Source organism: Oncorhynchus mykiss, chromosome 21 (assembly GCF_057628025.1).
Source record: "Oncorhynchus mykiss isolate SJ-2025 chromosome 21, ASM5762802v1, whole genome shotgun sequence".
Taxonomy (NCBI): Eukaryota; Metazoa; Chordata; class Actinopteri; order Salmoniformes; family Salmonidae; genus Oncorhynchus; species Oncorhynchus mykiss.
The window spans coordinates 34,121,591-34,139,460 of record NC_143042.1 but is presented as its reverse complement, the minus strand read 5'-3'; the positions used below and the strand labels follow the sequence as shown (position 1 = coordinate 34,139,460).

The 17,870-nt window shown below is 39.1% G+C and overlaps 1 protein-coding gene across 1 annotated transcript in view; it reads left to right on the top strand.

The window, feature by feature from the left end:
• Nucleotides 1-9,062, top strand: part of pea15 (proliferation and apoptosis adaptor protein 15) — a 60,884-nt gene extending 51,822 nt beyond the window's left edge. Inside the window, exon 4 of the mRNA XM_036957819.2 lies at nt 142-9,062. Within this exon, the coding sequence (XP_036813714.1) occupies nt 142-206 (65 nt within the window). The 3' untranslated portion in view covers nt 207-9,062. The remainder of the gene's footprint in view (nt 1-141) is intronic.
• The last annotated feature ends 8,808 nt before the right edge of the window (nt 9,063-17,870 follow it).

Below are 17,870 nucleotides of genomic sequence, written 5' to 3'. Positions count from 1 at the left end.
TGTGTGTGTGTGTGTGTGTGTGTGTGTGTGTGTGTGTGTGCGTGTGCGTGTGTGTGACACCAAGCACACACGCATTCCCTCTGCCAAAAAACATTCAACTTTTACTGAGACCCTTTTTTCTTTCTCTTTCTCTCTCCTCAGATATCATTCGCCAACCCTCTGAAGACGAGATCATCAAGTTGGCCCCTCCCCCTAAAAAAGTGTGAGGTCATCACCCCTGATCTTTGCACTTTGACCCCTGGCACTCCAACCATCTCGACCCCCCCCCTCCCCACCCCCGTTCCACTAACAGACACCACATGACACAGAGACTAGCAGCCCCTCTCCAATTAACCAATCAGATCGCCACGATGCTTCGCTGCCACATCTGCCGCGATCGCCTCTTCCCTGACTGAAGGAGGAGGAGAAGACGAGCTCAAGATGAGAGAAAGATGGAGAGAACAAAAAAGAGAAAGAAAGAAAGACAGAGCCAAAGCTAAAATCCTATCCCTCTTTGTTAAAAGAAGTGTGGGTTAGTTTGTGTTCCTGTAACACTGTTTTTAGAAAATGTGTGTACGTGTGTGCGTGAGTGAGTGAGTGTGAGTGAGTGAGTGAGTGAGTGAGTGAGTGAGTGAGTGAGTGAGTGTGAGTGAGCGAGTGAGTGAGTGAGTGTGAGTGAGTGAGTGAGTGAGTGAGTGAGTGAGTGAGTGTGAGAGAACCGTTCCAGTTCGACCTAGATGTTGCAGGAAAAGCACCATTATATCAGATCCAGTAGTTACATCTCCTGTGTTGGGTCATTAGGATGAACCTGTTGTCATTAGTTACATACTGTAGATGTGCAACCATATTATTCAGTCAATCTTGCAGTGCACTTGAATTGCTATATCACTAAGGGGCAAATCCTAACTTCAGTCCAATGTTCACTTAGTCATGCATTGGGATACTAAGTGAAAATGTGACTTAAGTGGAAGTTAGAATTCCACTTAACTTAGCATTATGCATTGCTTTATCAGAGTTGAGCAAGAAGACACCTATAATACAGGTGTCATATTCCCTTTATTCAAAACTTGGATGACATCAGATCATTGGATTTTAAAAAGTATTTTGTTAGATAGTCTTAAAAAAAAAGCCAATATTTGCCTTTAGACCAGCCATAGCATGGAATTATCAAAGAAGAAAATGTTATGATATTAAGTTTATGTATTCGGTAATTCAACGTTAATCAAATGCCATCGCTTAAACAGTCACACTTATTTACCCTCATTGTGATTTTACACAGAGATTCAATGCTCCTTTGCTGCGAAATCTTATTATAAAAACACACCTTATTGTAAAAACGTATACAAAATTATTATATTGATCAACTTAAAACACTTTATGAAGCAGTATATGAACTATATGATGTGAAAAAAAGTCAACAATATATTGTATATCCTTATAAAATATATTTAAATGTTTTTTTATGTAGCTAATATAGTGCTTCATGTGGTGTTGATCAATATAATATTTTTGTGTATGTTTTATCATACGCTTTTACAATAAGGTTTACCTATAAACGTAACTATTTTACTCGACAACAACAGCAACAAAAAATGTTTATTGGACAGTTACTTTACTTTAGTGGCAGGGCTACTAGACAATTTTCTCCAGTGCCAAGTCAGACACATGAGATGGTAGCCTATGATTAAAAAAGTAAGCTATTTCATCTAACATATCAAGGAAATGCAGGATGGATATTTTGATGTGCAACCTGTCAAAATAGGATCCAGAATTATCCGATAGATTATTGGCTCTTCAGAAAATTTGCCGATATCTATGTGCATATTGGCGTATAAACTATTATTCACCACCTGAGGAAGTGGGAACTCAAAACACTTAGCCATGGAGGCTAATTGATTAATCTATCAGTAAATGCAGGCTAATGTTCTACCAAAACCTTTCCAGCGCTAGACTAGGCTACTTGATGTAAAGCCTATTCACTGCAAATGGCGCACTTGGCTCCGCTACGCGGGTGCATCAAAACCATACTTACTACAGCCTACTGCGGTTGTAAAGTAGGGCCCGTGAACTCAATATTAAGAGGTACATGATATACTCACAGAAAGCTGTGACTCTCCTCTCTGTAACTAAAATAACAGTAGTTGCTTGTTTTTTTCTCGCAATAGCCTTTTGAGCAACAGTCATATACTTGTGCTTCTCCGAATGCATTTCTTCCTCCTCTGTGCGCAAACAGTGGGGAGATGGAGTGAGAGTCAGCAGCCGACAAACGAAACGGGGACAGGGCAAATATTTTCATAAGTAGGAATCAACATAATGTATAGGCTATTACAGTTGACACAATAATGGTTTTAGAACAATCTACATGAACGTTCTGTATCAAAATCACAGAAAAGGACCGACGTAAGTCAAAATGTTTCGGTAAGAGGAAAGCAATGTCGGTGTGGGCAATTTTCGGTTTGTCGTCCCATCTTCAAAATATATAAACATTTGTCTTTCTGCTCAGACAATGCCACTCGGAATTCCAGCCGAATAGTTTTTCAGGACGTAAAACAACTGACCAATCACAGAGCAGGGAAGACGAGTGCTTCTGAAAGGAAATGTAAGGAAAGAACAAAATGGCAGAAAGAAAAAAAACAGGCTCAATATCATGAAAACAAAGTAGAATATATAAATCAATGATATACAGTCAATTGTTCATTCATCTCCTTTGTGAAATGCCCAAGTACTGCATGAGTCATCAATAAACACACAACAGTCAACTACACTCTGAATAATCTCATCCCTAATCCCTAACGCATTTTTGAGCTGTCTCAGCCATTGTACAACAATAAATAAAAAAACAAGACTGTTGATTCAAATGAAATAATTACTCATTTACGTATATTTACACTGTGTTTCATCCCTACGAAGAAGCCTTAGCAGAATTGGTGTATGGGACAACTAATGTGTCAAATGTGAAAAAGTATGTGTGCAAGTGTGGTTGCACCCGCACACCAGTGGAGACTTGCTGAGGGGAGGACGACTCATAATAATGGCCAGATTGGAGTGAATAGAATGGCATCAAACACGTTGACTCCATCATAGTCCGTTCCAGACATTACCGTGAGCCGTCCTCCCCTCAGCAACCTCCACTGCCGCACACATCAAGTTCAGTCTCACTCGTAAAGAAGGGGACTTATATTGTAAGTTTGCTGAGCACTTCGCGAGTGGTCCGTGTAGATGTCTGCTAACCTAAAGGGTCTAGGCAGGGACAGTGATCACCTGTGTGTGAGCTTAAGGCTCCCGAGGTTTCCTGAGCCGAATGGAACCCTTTCTGATGTCCTAAGAGCTCAGAAAGACTTACACACAGACCTTTCGATAATTGTATAGTCACAGCACAATGGCCACCACTTTCTCTGAAAAAAAACAACAAAAAAACACTTTTCTCTCCTATAACCCCTACCCTCACCTCTCCCCCCATTCCCTCTTTCCCTCCCCCCAGTGCCAATGACCAAGCCTTTTATTTCGATCACAGATTTTGTGATCTGTTTTTGTATTGCTCGCCGTTTATCGTAGTGTTGGAACTGATTTGTATCCTATGCATCTAACTTTATTTGTCATATACGCCTCCGCATTATGTAGACCAGGGCCTGTATTCACAAAGCGTCTCAGAAAAGGAGCCCTGATCTAAGATCAGGTCCCCCCCCCCCGCCCCTGTTTATATAATTGTATTCATTATGATCAAAAAGGCTAAACTGATCCTAGATCAGCACTCCGAGTCAAAGACTCTTCATGCATACCGAACTAAGTCAAAAATTGTATTGTAAGTATGTTCAGAGCATTTGTATTAAGGTGAACAGCCAAGCAAGTCACCCTTTCAAAGCCAGCAGCCCTTTATAGTGAAGCGGTGGCTGCTGCTAACAAACCCTGTGCTGAAATGTGTTATTTGATCCGAGATATGTTGCTAGGGGCAGCATTAAAGTATGGTTATAATCAGGGTTCGGTTAACCTGATCCTGGATCTGTTGCTAGGGAGAAAGGAATACAGTATTGCAGGCAACGACACTCAGTTGTACTTAACCGCTATGATCTGTGGGTGCAGGTCGACAGGGTAGGTAGGTAGGTAGGTAGGTACGTGCTCGTCTTGCTGGGGAGTTTGCGACAGACGACCATTGTAGATCCTCTTAGGCCTATTATCGCACTAACCACTTACAGAGTTCTGGAGATAAACATAGGAATTGTCCTTACTGTAAAACTTTGGGGGGGAAATGTTTTTTTTGTTTTTTTATAAATTCTTTGGTGTAGATTCTTATGAGGATCACAAGGGAGGTGTTTTCTTGTTTGTTTTTGTCTTGTTTTTGTTTTGCGTGTTGTTGTTGTTTTTTTCATGCTTACAGTATGTAGGGAATTGTGAATCTCGGTGTTTGTGTACAAGTGACAATTTTTTCAAGTCAGAATTCCATTACAGGTCATGGACTGTGTCATGTTAGCATTTGTGTGGTAGAATATCAGTAGAGAAATGGATAAACCTTACACACATACACACACAAACACTCATAATGCACCAATTAACAAATTAATAATATAAATCAATGGCCAGATACCAATAAGGATCAATCTTCACTTTACAACATTCAAATGATTCTCATGTCTAAACACATATGTGTTTGGTTATCCATGTTTGTTTGGTTGTAGCTACTGTATATACATATTTCTATATTTCAGCTCACACCCAGAAAAATCATTGAAGCGAAGTTGCCATATTCGTTACTAAGAATGCAAACCCCCTTTCCTGTGAAAAGGTAGAATGACAACCCCTTTTCATTCCACCATACCCTTTTTCTCTCTTCCCCCCCTTTTACCCTTTGTCTTCCACCGCCCCCCCCCCCCCCCCCCCATGAATCAGCCTATCTATCAAGTGTTCTATATCTATGGTAAAACTCTCAATAGGGTCCAACCCATGGCGCTCGGTGTGGATTTTATATATTTCTTATTGGTTAGAAGTCACGTGTATGACATCGCTGTGCTTTTTATGTGGCCATTGGCACAAATAATAACAACATATCACTCACAAATGATGTCAATTTGGAATTCCGTGTACCAATTACATATCAAGTTACAAAAGAATGCTGCAAAAAAAATGTGTATTAAAAAAATCATAAAATCGAAGTAAAAAATAAACATAGCCTATATGACAAATAGATATGTAACAATATAACCAAGACATACGTAGACCTAAAATTATACTGAACATTTTAAAATGTAAGACAAAGCTAACCGTTATAGAGAGCTCATCAAACTACAATTCAAATTCAAACTATTCAAGCTACAGGAGTTTTGACTTTTCCCTTTATCCCTTCGTTTACATTCAATATACTGAAGTTATGATTGAAGGGATTTGACAGTAGTTCATTTTCCTATGTTTACTTTTCAATTTTTGGGGGGGATTAGGTTGTACATATATATGATGAATTTATATCAATATGTTGGTTTCGTAATGGATTAATTTATTTTATGCCAATGTATTGTTTGTTTTTGTATTTTTTAAGTATTCTGATATGTTCACTAAACGGGGTAAAAACGTGTCACTTATCTGATATTAAATAAGGATTGATCAGAGACCACACTTCAATTTAGATTTTAATCTCTGTATCTCTATCCATGTTTTTATCTTTAAATATGGAGTTAGGGGTTGCGTTGTTTTTATTAAGTTAGGAGATACAACCGTCCTTCCTTAAAAAAAAACAGATTGTATTCTATTATTGTATTTAATTTGTCTTCTTATCGTTGGATGTATTTTACAACACACACGCAAACTACACAAACTGTTACCCAGACAGTTGCTAAATTGCAACAGGATATCCATTGTGATTATCTCTTCACGTCATTTGTTGTTGTTTTTCATTGTGGTTGTTTTTATTGGATTATTGTCTTTGTTTTTGATAGAGATGCTTTTGTTTGTTGTGCCGTGAAATGTAACTATCTGAAGGCAGGCCGCTGGGTAGAAAAGTCTCACTCAGAAGAGTTTGTTCTGTTCATTTTCTTGTCTTTTTTTTTTCTAGCTATGGAAAAAAAAGTGTTGATTTTCAGTTGTGACCCCATGGATAGAGAGGTAGAGGAGGGATGCATTTGGAGTCAGTGCAGTGTAGCAGTAGATGAAAACCCAGGCCCAAATTACACTAATTGTAAATCAAATCATTTCCCTGAGACTAACAACTTGCTAAGTTTATCGGTTTTAACACATTTCAACTGGTTAGCTGCTCACAATTCCAACAGTGTTAACATAGTATGTGAACCTGCATTGTGATTTCCTTTATCTAAGGTAGATTGAATTTGGGGCCTGAGTTGGATTTGAAGTGGCTGGTGAACTATAAATTACAAAGGTCTTTAAAGAATAAGTTAATTTTTATACAACTTAATGTTTGATGGTTCCTTATCCATTACAGTTTGTCCTGGCTCATTGACTACGTTCAGGGTAAGGAACCATCCAACATTAGGAAGCAAAATGACAAACTTATCCTTTAAGGTGTTGAATGTTTCAGGACTCACACATGATGCTGTATAGTAGGCTAGAGAGGTTGTGTTGAGTATTTTTATGTGGAGTTTTGTGTGCTTGGAAAGAAGTTAGTGAGGTTGGGGATTTTGAATGTCTGAAGTTGGAAGATATTTGTACAGCAGAAACAACATTGACAAACATATATATTTTCACGTTCATTGCGTGACAGAAAGAGTGAAAGAGCAAAAATCAATTTAAATTGTGACCATGCATTTTTAAAGCCTGACTATTCAACCTTCTAGCACTAAATAGCAAAATGTGACGTGACAATTTTCAAATAAACATTTACATTCATATGCACAAGAAGCAAGCTTTCACACCATATAGTAAAAGTGCCAACTTTATAGTTTAGTTGCAAAACCGCTAGGGAGGCGGATGGGAGACTTGACAAATCCTGATGCTTGTATGTGCTGTTAACATGACAGAATAATAAAAACAAGTGTACAGTATGTGTACTGAACAATCTCTCAAGAGGCTGCGTCCCGAATTCCACACTGGCGTACTATTTAGAATGCAGCAGTATGAATGCTAGGGTGGATATCGGGATGGAGACTCTTTATTTTAGACGGAAGTTGAAGGCCGTTTTTGGCGGCTGTAAGAAGCCCTTTTAAGTGTGTGTTTTTGCAGTAGAGACTAGCTAGCAACATTTGTTGTGCCGTGTTTTAAGGTGCTCTGCGAGAGGTGAGTTCAACAATGCGAATGTTTGCTAACAGAAGCTAACACGTTCCATTTGGTTTGTGCCAGCTGCAAACGTTTGCTAACATTAACAGACTAAAAAGGTAGTGTGCAGCAAACATAATAAGAGTCTGTTTTGGGTCGAAACTTTTTTTTTAAAGTGGCTATTTGCGGCTTCACTGTTACAGTTTTGAATGTTTATTGCTCAACTGAGATTATTCCTAGGTATTCTAACATTGTTGAACTCCCCTCAGGTCGGTGTCGGGGCCACATATTTAGAGAGTTTGGACATTGTGTTTCTATAATGCACTTATATTCCATATGGCAGCCATGTTAGCTTCCCATTATTACACTGGCAATATCGAGTTCATTGAATTCTTGACATTTTAAACAATGCTATATCTAACTGAACATCTAGAATTACAATTACAATCCAAACGCTCATCATGAATGGATAAATGGAATACTTGAAAGCACTATGCGTTCTAACGGTTGGCCGAACTCTAAATATATGGCGCTGGTCAGTGTTAATCATCGTAACTGCAGTGGTGTGGTCCCGTCAACGTGAGTAGAGGTCATCATCGTAAGGTCACGAGTCATGACGTTCCTGTGCTTGGTTAAGGATAGACTAGGGTCTATGTCCTAATAATATCGCCTTTCTTCTGAAGTGTACACTGGTCACTACTTCCCACACATACGTGAATGCATTCTATGTAGCTAGGTATGGGCCAGCTAGAGGGAGTTTCCACCATATTTCGTATAACAGCTATTTCCTTTCAAAGCAGCGAAGGGAAGTGTACAAGTGCACACTTTGAGTGGAAGGATAGGTAATTGGGATGTAGCCTAGATATAGGCATCTAACCGTTTGATTTTAACATGAAGGAGCTTTAGATTTCCGGCGGAATTCCACCAGGGGTTTAAAGCAGGCAAGAAGTAGCCTATCTAAATACATTATCATTTCCCCCTATTCATAATTTTGACCCTCAGAAGTGAAGAAAAGTAAGAGAAGGTATATCTTAATGGATCACTGCATATCATATCTGGGTGTTGGAAAGTGTTGTATTTCTGATCCTGTTTAAATATGACATCACAGACTGAGACTGACTTCACTGAGCCACAACACAATAGGCTATGTTCTTAGTGAGTAAGTTCAAAAGTATTAGTCAACCTGCGGTACCTTGCATACTGTAGTACTCATAAGCATAACGGAACCACAACCTCTCTGTGGTAACAAAACGTTTGATAAATGCAGGTCAAAGGTCAGGTTTCCTCTGATTAGCCAATGAAATGGTCTCAATCTTACCAAAATGACAGGATGTTGCATCAGTCTGAAGGAGTGGCTTGTCTTGAAGCTCTGTTCTCACCATGTGGTAAAGAGGATGGCCGCATTCCAAACTGACTAGATAGCAGACATCTTCCAGATCTCACGACTGGATAGGTGTTTAACAATTAACTAACCACATCATATGATGGCAATTTAATGCCGTACTGTGTACTCAAAGACGTAGCATAGAACCATTGGTTGATACAATTCAATGCCTGCAATGTACTCGGCCTGGAAAGCAACCTATTACAACTACATCCACACCTTGCATTGTTATCATATCTCCCACTGGATGCCATAGGCTATATGCTGTTAGATTTTATTAGAATTCTTATTTTACAGGACCAAGAAAAGAAAAAAGGATTTATGACAGCAACAAATAAATAAATCAAATATAAGGTATTACAATATGTATTAAAATAAATACCGACCTTCAGATGTGGCTTTTGTCCTGATTTACATGAGACTAAACTGAAATGATGCCATTTTGTCATTGTGCTAAAATTATTATAAATATTATATTATATATTAAAATATATTTGCTAACCTACTGATTTGTCTTGAGTGATCTTTTCTTTCCTAGTCAATTGGCTAGATTTCCAAGCAATTCAATACAGTTTAATACCTCAGTAACGTTCAACCAGATATTATCAACCAGCAATTGTCCGTGATTTTTGTGGGAGATGTCGCCACTTTTCTCATTTGATGTTGGCTAATCTGTTGCAGATTGGTGAAATTCCTGAGCAGTTTCCTTCCTCTCCGGCAACTGAATTAGGAAGGACACCTGTATCTTTGTAGTGACTGGGTGTACTGATACGCCCATCCAAAGATTATAAGGCTCAATCAAGCTAGTTGTCTTGACTACTTTCTTATGTCATTCTCGCTGGCAACAAAAGTTTTTGAAAAGTGTTGATAGAGGACAGAATGCGGTCGTACAATTAAATAATTGGTCTTTACAGTGCCTTCGGAAAGTATTCAGACCCCTTGACTTATTCCACATTTTGTGACATGACAGCCTTATTCTAAAATGGATAAAAATATATACAAATCCTCAGCAATCTACACACAATACCCCATGACGAAGCAAAAACAAGTTTTTAGACATTTTTACAACTATTAAACATAAAAAACAGGACTACCTTATTTACATAATTATTCAGACGCTTTGCTATGAGACTTGAACTTGAGCTGAAGTTCATCCTGTTTCCGTTGATCACCCTTGAGATGTTTATACAACTTGATTGGAGTCCACTTGTGGTGAATTCAATTGATTGGACATGATTTGGAAAGGATACACACCTGTCTACATAAGGTCCCACAGTTGACAGTGCATGTCAGAGCAAAAACAAAGCCTTGAGGTTGAAGGAATTGTCCGTATAGCTCCGAGACAGGATTGTGTCGAGGTACAGATCTGGGGAAGGGTAACAAAACATTTCTGCAGCATTTAAGGTCCCCTTGAACACAGTTGCCTCCATCATTCTTAAATTGAAGAAGATTGGAACCACCAAGACTCTTCCTAGAGCTGGCCCCCAGCCAAACTGAGTCATTGGGGGGGATGGGCCTTGGTCAGGGAGGTGACCAAGAACCTGATGGTCACGCTAACAGAGCTCTAGATTTCCTCTGTGGAGATGGGAGAACCTTCCATAAGGACAACCATCTCAGCAGCACTCTACCAATCAGGCCTTTATGGTAGAGTGGCCAGACGGAAGCCACTTCTCAGTAAAAGGCACATGACAGTCCGCTTGGAGTTTGCCAAAAGGCAAATAAAGACTCTTAGAACATGAGAAACAAGATTCTCTGCTCTGATAAAACCAAGATTGAACTCTTTGGTCTGAATGCCAAGTGTCACGTCTGGAGGAAACCTGGCACCATCTCTACGGTGAAGCATGGTGGTGGCAGCCATCATGCTGTGTGGATGTTTTTCAGCTGCAGAGACTGGGAGACTAGTCAGGATCGAGGCAAAGATGAACGGAGCATAGTAAAAGAGAGATCATTGATGAAAACCTGCTCCAGAGCTCTCACTACCTAAAAATGTGGGAAGGTTCATCTTCCAACACGATAACAACCATAAGCACACAGCCAAGACAATACAGGAGAGGCTTTTGGGAACTCAAGTCTCCTTGAGTGCCAGAAAATGGACTTGAACCCAATCAAACATCTCTGGAGAAACCTGAAAGTAGTGGTGCAGCAACGCTCCCCATCCAACCTGACATACCTTGAGAGGATATGCAGAGAAGATTTGGAGAAACTCCCAACATACAGGTGTGCCTTGCTTGTAGCGTCATACCCAAGAAGACTCAAGGCTGTAATTGCGGTCAACGGTGCTGAGTAAACTGAACTGTCAGTTCTGCAGCCTTGTTAAATGCTGACAAAAGTGCATATGATGCCAAAAAGCGATACACTTTCCTACCAGATCATCAGGTCAGTGAAGTGTGATGGGTCAGCAACATTAAGTTAGGGAATTTTACAATAACCCACGTAACTAGTAGAGAGTAAGTAAAAATCATGATGTACAAGACACCTGTCTGACTTGTGCCTGTCTGAGTGGACTGATCCATTGTGGAGGTCATGGGGGTGGTACAGTCCATCAGTCTAAGGGTGATTTCACATATAGTCCTCTTTAAAATAAGCGATCTCAGTCCTCAAGAAAGTGAACTGGGTTAAAACAAAAAACAATTGCAAAATAACTCAGTTTCTCTTTGTGTTCACACTGCCCTTGCATTTGAATGAGGACTCTTCTGCAAGTTCACTTCACCTATTTTGTGGACCTAGTCCTCTTTGCATTCACATTGCCATGTTTAGAAAGGAACCAAGATTTTTTTGTAACATGCATTCTGGGTTTTTACAAAGTGTAGGACAAGCCATTCAATCAGAATGTGTTATCGGACAGCCTGCTTAAATATACCTGCTTACCTTTTGGATTGCATTTAATTCAAATATGAGACATAATAATTGTAATCAGAAGACACTATTAACATCTACATAGCAATAGAATAACTGCAGAATAAATAATGCTGTAATTTAAACTTGTACGCCCAAGGTAGGCTACTGCCCTTTTAAGAGCTAGAATAGATGTTGTACCCTTTCTGTGCATCCTTGACAATCGCTATTCAATATCCAAGAACAGTTCACATTGTTTCCCGCGAACCTGAACATCATAATCTTCTCTCTTTTGTGTCACCAATGTGAGGGTTTATGGGAGGGGAAATGGTGTTGCAGTAGTCTAATGTATTGCGGGAATAATGACAAGTGAACCTCGGGAGCTTTGCTTTCACGTTGCCCTAAAAAAGGTAACCCGGACTGCGAATTTCAAGCGAAGCGAACTCAGACCCCCTCTCGAAATAGTCTCTGTTCGGTTAGCTTCAGGGGCTCTTTTGAGGGGGTCTGAGTTCCTTTGGAGTGTTCACATTGCACAAAAAAATAAAGCGAACCGCACTAGCTGAAAGGGATATAGTGTGAAAACACCCTAAGACATTTGCTACTGATAATGGTGCAAACACAAATACAAATAATATTATTTTAGAACAATTGCTTTTTCTCCTGCATTGGATAGTGGTCGCTGTCCGGGGTTCTGAATCACATCAGTGCGCTGTTGAATTTGCGCCTTTCCCTAACCATGTTGCTGTATGCATAATAGCAAAGTTAACCAGTATATTGGTGTTGAGAAGAATGCGGCAGAGGCAGCAGCGGATTTAGGAGACAAGAAAACAGCAATTGACTTAATTGTAAAAGAAAATCGAGGTGAGAGGAAACCCCAACTTAACTGTTAAATATGCCTGGCTTGTCACGCCCTGGCCTAAGTTATCTTTGTTTTCTTTATTATTTTGGTTAGGTCAGGGTGTGACATGGGGGATTTATGTGTTTTGCCTGGTCTAGGGGTTTTTGTATGTTTATGGGGCTGTTTCCTTTCTAGGTAGTTTGTAGGTCTATGGTTGCCTAGATAGGTTCTTAATTAGAGGCTGCTGTCTATCGTTGTCTCTGATTGGGAACCATATTTAGGCAGCCATATTCTGTGGGCACTTTGTGGGTGGTTGTTTCCTGTCTTTGTGTTCTCTGCACCAGATAGGACTGTTTCGGATTTGCCACGTTTGTTGTTTTGTAATTGTGTTCATGTTAAGTTTCTCTTATTATTAAACACCATGAACTCTAACTACGCTGCATTTTGGTCCTCCTCTCCTTCGAAGGAAGAAAGCCGTTACACTACCTTTATAAAGCATCCATATATGTCTACAGAAATAAGACAGATCCTGCTTCTGTTGCATGTTTTGACTGTTTGTTTAATAGACTATTGGTTACGTGACCACCAAGACCAGCCTCTCTGCTATTATTTATAATTTATTCAGTGTTTACATTTTTTACAATAATAATAATAATAACCCTGCTTTTTCCTTGATCTCCTTATTTTTATTATTACTATTATTATTATATTCATTATGATCATCATTATAATAATAGGTAATAGGTCATTATCATTAGTAGGCTTAGTTTAGCAGGCTTGTTTAACCACCATCGAGCTGTAGGCCTAAGAGCACATCCTGTTTAGTCTTATTAATACCATAACTTAATTAGGCCTATTTTTCAATACTTATATAGGCTACTGTATCAATCAATAATGTATTTGTTCTTGTCATCACACAGCATAGGAGTCATTCATGATTTGAAATTCAATCAAGCATTTTAGTTTAAAAAACAACAACAAAGCAACCATTTATTAACTGGCGTAAACAATACATAGGCCTAAACTGTTCCATTTCTGAAATTGCATTCATGAATGTGCCAAATCCTTTCAGCCAATTTGTATCTTTAATATATGTCAGGCAAACAAGTTCCCTACCTTCACCCTTTTCCACATGCCTCCTCCATTTTTGTAGTCATGCTGCTATCAGTTTGTTGTAAGTTTGGATTGAGCAGACATTCCCATATATTTTCAATAGGTGCATATGTGACATAACTCCGTTTCTATTCATAATAACATTCATAAATCTAATTTAAAAAATGTCATTTTTTCCATAGAGAATGTTTTATATTAATCAGCATATTTGAGTTAAACCATAACATTTGTTACAATATTTTTTCTATCTTTTCTGGAGGATAAAACTGAAATTGTAACCACCTTTGTATGGCTTGTTTAAGAAAGGGTGATGCTTAAAAAAAACATTTTCAATTAGTTGGAAATGAGAAGTAATAAAGGCAAAAGGGCCATTTTGAACAAAGGATGAGGCTTTTTTAATAATCTACTGGATAACCATTTTGGGTTTAAGAATAACTTATGTAAGAGTGAAGCTTTTAGTGAGAGGTTTAAAGCTTTAATATATAATAATTCTAGCCACCCAAACTCATATTCATTTTATAAATAGGCACTTTTAATTTTGTCTGGCTTAGCATTCCAAATAAAAGGAAATCTTTTTTGTTCAAGTGATTTAAAAATTGAGTTGTCGGGAGTAGGTAGTGCCATTAGTAAGTAAGTAAACTGTGATAGGACCAAAGAGTTTATCAATGTGATTTTCCCATAAATAGACAAGTATTTACCTCTCCATGGTTGTAGAATAGAATCTACAGTATTTTTTTGTAAACTTTCCATTGAAATTGATTGTGGTAAGTTCATTTAAAAAAATTGAAATGTGAATACCAAGTATGTCTAATTTACCCATTTTATTGGTCAACTACAAGGTAGTATAAACACTGTGTCTTTTAATGATCCGATACGTAATATGGTACACTTGTCATTATTAGGTTTTAGTCCAGAGGCTAGAAAAGTGATCAAGATCTTCAATGAGACTGTGCAGGGATCCAGATTGCAGACTTAAGAAAAAACTTGAGTCATTGGCATACATTGACACTTGTTTTTATCCCCTGGATTTCTAACCCCTTGATGTTTTTGTTGAATCTGATTTTAATAGCTAGCATTTCAATGGCCATACTAAATAGAAATGGAGACAATGGACAGCCTTGTTTAACTGCTCTTAAAATATCAATACTTTCTGAGAAGTAACCAATATATACTATTTTACATATGGGGTTGCTGTACATAACTTTAACCCATTGTATAAGAGATTCACTGAAATTATAGTAATCCAGGCATTTATAGATCAATTCTAGTCCTACTTTATCAAACAACTTTTCAAAATCTGCTATGAAGACCAGGCCTGGTATCTTTGATGTTTCATAATGTTCAATTGTTTCAACTAATTGTCGTATATTATCTCCAATGTATCATCCATGTAGAAAACCTGTATGATCAGGATGAACAATATCTCAAATCAAATCAAATCAAAGTTTATTTGTCACGTGCGCCAAATACAACAGGTTACAGTGAAATGCTTACTTACAGGATCAAACCAATGGTGTGAAAAAAAAGGTGTGTGTGTGTGTGTAGGTAAGAAAAGAAACAAAACAACAGTAAAGAGGCATTTGAAAAAAGAGTAGCAAGGCCTGTTAGTCAGGCTTATTGAGGTAGTATGTACATGTAGGTATCGTTAAAGTGACTATGCATATATGATGAACAGAGAGTAGCAGCAGCGTAAAAGAAGGGTTGGGGGGCACACAATGCAAATAGTCCGGGTAACCATTTGGTTACCTGTTCAGGAGTCTTATGGCTTGGGGTTAAAAACTGTTGAGAAGCCTTTTTATCCTAGACTTGGCACTCTGGTACCGCTTGCCATGCGGTAGTAGAGAGAACAGTCTATTACTGGGGTGGCTGGGGTCTTTGACAATTTTTAGGGCCTTCCTCTGACACCTCCTGGTGTAGAGGTCCTGGATGGTAGGCAGCTTTGCCCCAGTGATGTACTGGGCCGTACGCACTACCCTCTGTAGTGCCTTGTGGTCAGAGGCCGAGCAATTGCTGTACCAGGCAGTGATGCAACCGGTCAGAACGCTCTCAATGTTGTAGCTGTAGAACCTTTTGAGGATCTCAGGACCCATGCCAAATATATTTTGTTTCCTGAGGGGGAATAGGCTTTGTCGTGCCCTCTTCACGACTGTCTTGGTGTGTTTGGACCAATCTAGTTTGTTGTTGATGTGAACACCAAGGAATTTGAAGCTCTCAACCTGCTCCACTACAGCCCCGTCAATGAGAATAGGGACGTGCTCGGTGCTCCTTTTTCTGTTGTCCACAATCATCTCCTTAGTCTTGGTTACGTTGAGGGATAGGTTGTTATTCTGGCACCACCCGGCCAGGTCTCTGACCTTCTCCCTATAGGCTGTCTCGTCGTTGTTGGTGATCAGGCCATTGTTGTGTCATCAGCAAACTTAATGAGGGTGTTGGGGTCGTGCCTGGCCATGCAGTTGTGGGTGAACAGGGAGTACAGGAGGGGACTGAGCACGCACCCCTGGGGAGCTCTAGTGTTGAGGATCAGCGTGGCAGATGTGCTGCTACCTACCCTCACCCAGCTCGCGGCTGTGCTTCCCTTTGTAGTCTGTAATAGTTTGCAAGCCCTGCCACATCCGACGAGCGTCGGAGCCAGTGTAGTATGATTCAATCTTAGTCCTGTATTGACGCTTTGCCTGCTTGATGGTTCGTCGCAGGGCACAGCGGGATTTCTTTGTAAGCTTCCGGGTTAGAGTCCCACACCTTGAAAGCGGCAGCTCTACCCTTTAGCTCAGTGCGAATGTTGCCTGTAATCCATGGCTTCTGGTTGGGGTATGTACGTACAGTCACTGTGGGGACGACGTCCTCAATGCACTTATTGATAAAGCCAGTGACTGATGTGGTGTATTCCTTCAACGTCATCGGAAGAATCCCGGAACATGTTCCTGGCTGTGATAGCAAAGCAGTCCTGTAGTTTAGCATCTGCTTCATCTGACAATTTTTTTATAGACCGATCTGGTAAAACCTTTTTGATTCTATGTGCTGTGCATTTCGCCAGGATTTTTGCATCACAACATTGAAGTGTAAGAGGCCTCCTGTTTTTTTAAATGGAAAGGAAATATGGGCAGTCCCATGATGACACAATTCAATACTGCCATCTGCCACATTCAAAGCCCTGTAGGTCTATTGCATATCTTTGAGGGTGCTTTTTAAGAGAACTAACCAAATAGCATGGAAAACAGAAGAAAAAAACAAACGATAATAGATCATATTAATAGAAATTATAACAGCACAATCTTTTAAATGCATGCTCATATTTAGAAAGTCCTAGCAAGGCTATAAGCATATCAGCCCAGCCTGCTCAGTTCATTGGATCCAATTGTTTGAAAAATGTTTGAAAAATTAAGAGAAACAACCTATATATTTCGCAAGACTAGATCTTTATGTCCATTACATTTAAGACATAATTCATGTAGTCCTCATTATATCCTGTTTTATTCTGACAAAAAAAGGAAGGAAAAAGGAACATAGATTTTAACGGCCGCTAATGACTGCCAGTAAAAATGTGTCTTAGTCATCACACTACCCATAAAGGAATACCTAAGTTTAACTTACAATCGACACAGCCATCACCGAAACGGTGAGAGCCCATTGTAAAATCAATTGTATCTACCTGTTCGTCCGTCATCATGATTACATTTCACGAACACCTTGAACTTTTCCTCTGTTGACTGATAGTTTTCATTTATCCTCCTTTATTCCAATTCTAACAATATTATCAGTCATACTTCTGCACTTTAGATCAAGTAATTCGGCTTTCATTGTTTTATCATACAGTAGCCTCTCTGTAGTGTATTTTAGGGAGTCCACGGTAGTTTTCAACTTCTTATTTCCGCTCGTATTTCTTTCATAATTTTATTACTGTTATATATTCCTGTTTTTAGGGCCTCAACCTCCCCCAGTAGCACAAGCAATAGATCCATTTTTTTTAAACTCCTCAGTCATGCTTGTAAGCAATGCTCTATCTTCTTGAGACATGGTTACAAATAAATGTACCCCTCCGATGTTACATTTTCAGTTTCACTCAAAGAAAGGTCTTGTTCTCTTCGATGTATCTGATTCTTTTTCAAGCAGATCAAAATGATGATCAGTAAATAGTTCCAAGGTTCTCTATATTATCTAGAATGTTTGTTTCTCAGTTATCAGCTAATCCTCCATTTTTATGATTAATGGGACAAGCTGTGCCTACTACGCTGCCACCTGCGACGTCATCAACTACCTCAACCATTTGTGTGCCATAATTATTTCATCAAACAGTTCGCTCAGTGTATACAGTTGATTTGATTAAAACACATAAGATTGTCTACATGTGGAAAAATACACGTTTTTCAATTCCAACCTACTGATTGGTCGAAGGGAACATGCAATTCTCGATCTACCAAAAGATTTTTATTCAGGGACAGCCCTAGTTCCTACAACAATTGCAGAACTGATCATGTCAAAAGAGGTACTCAACATTCAAAAGAGGTACTCATAACAATGAAACCACTT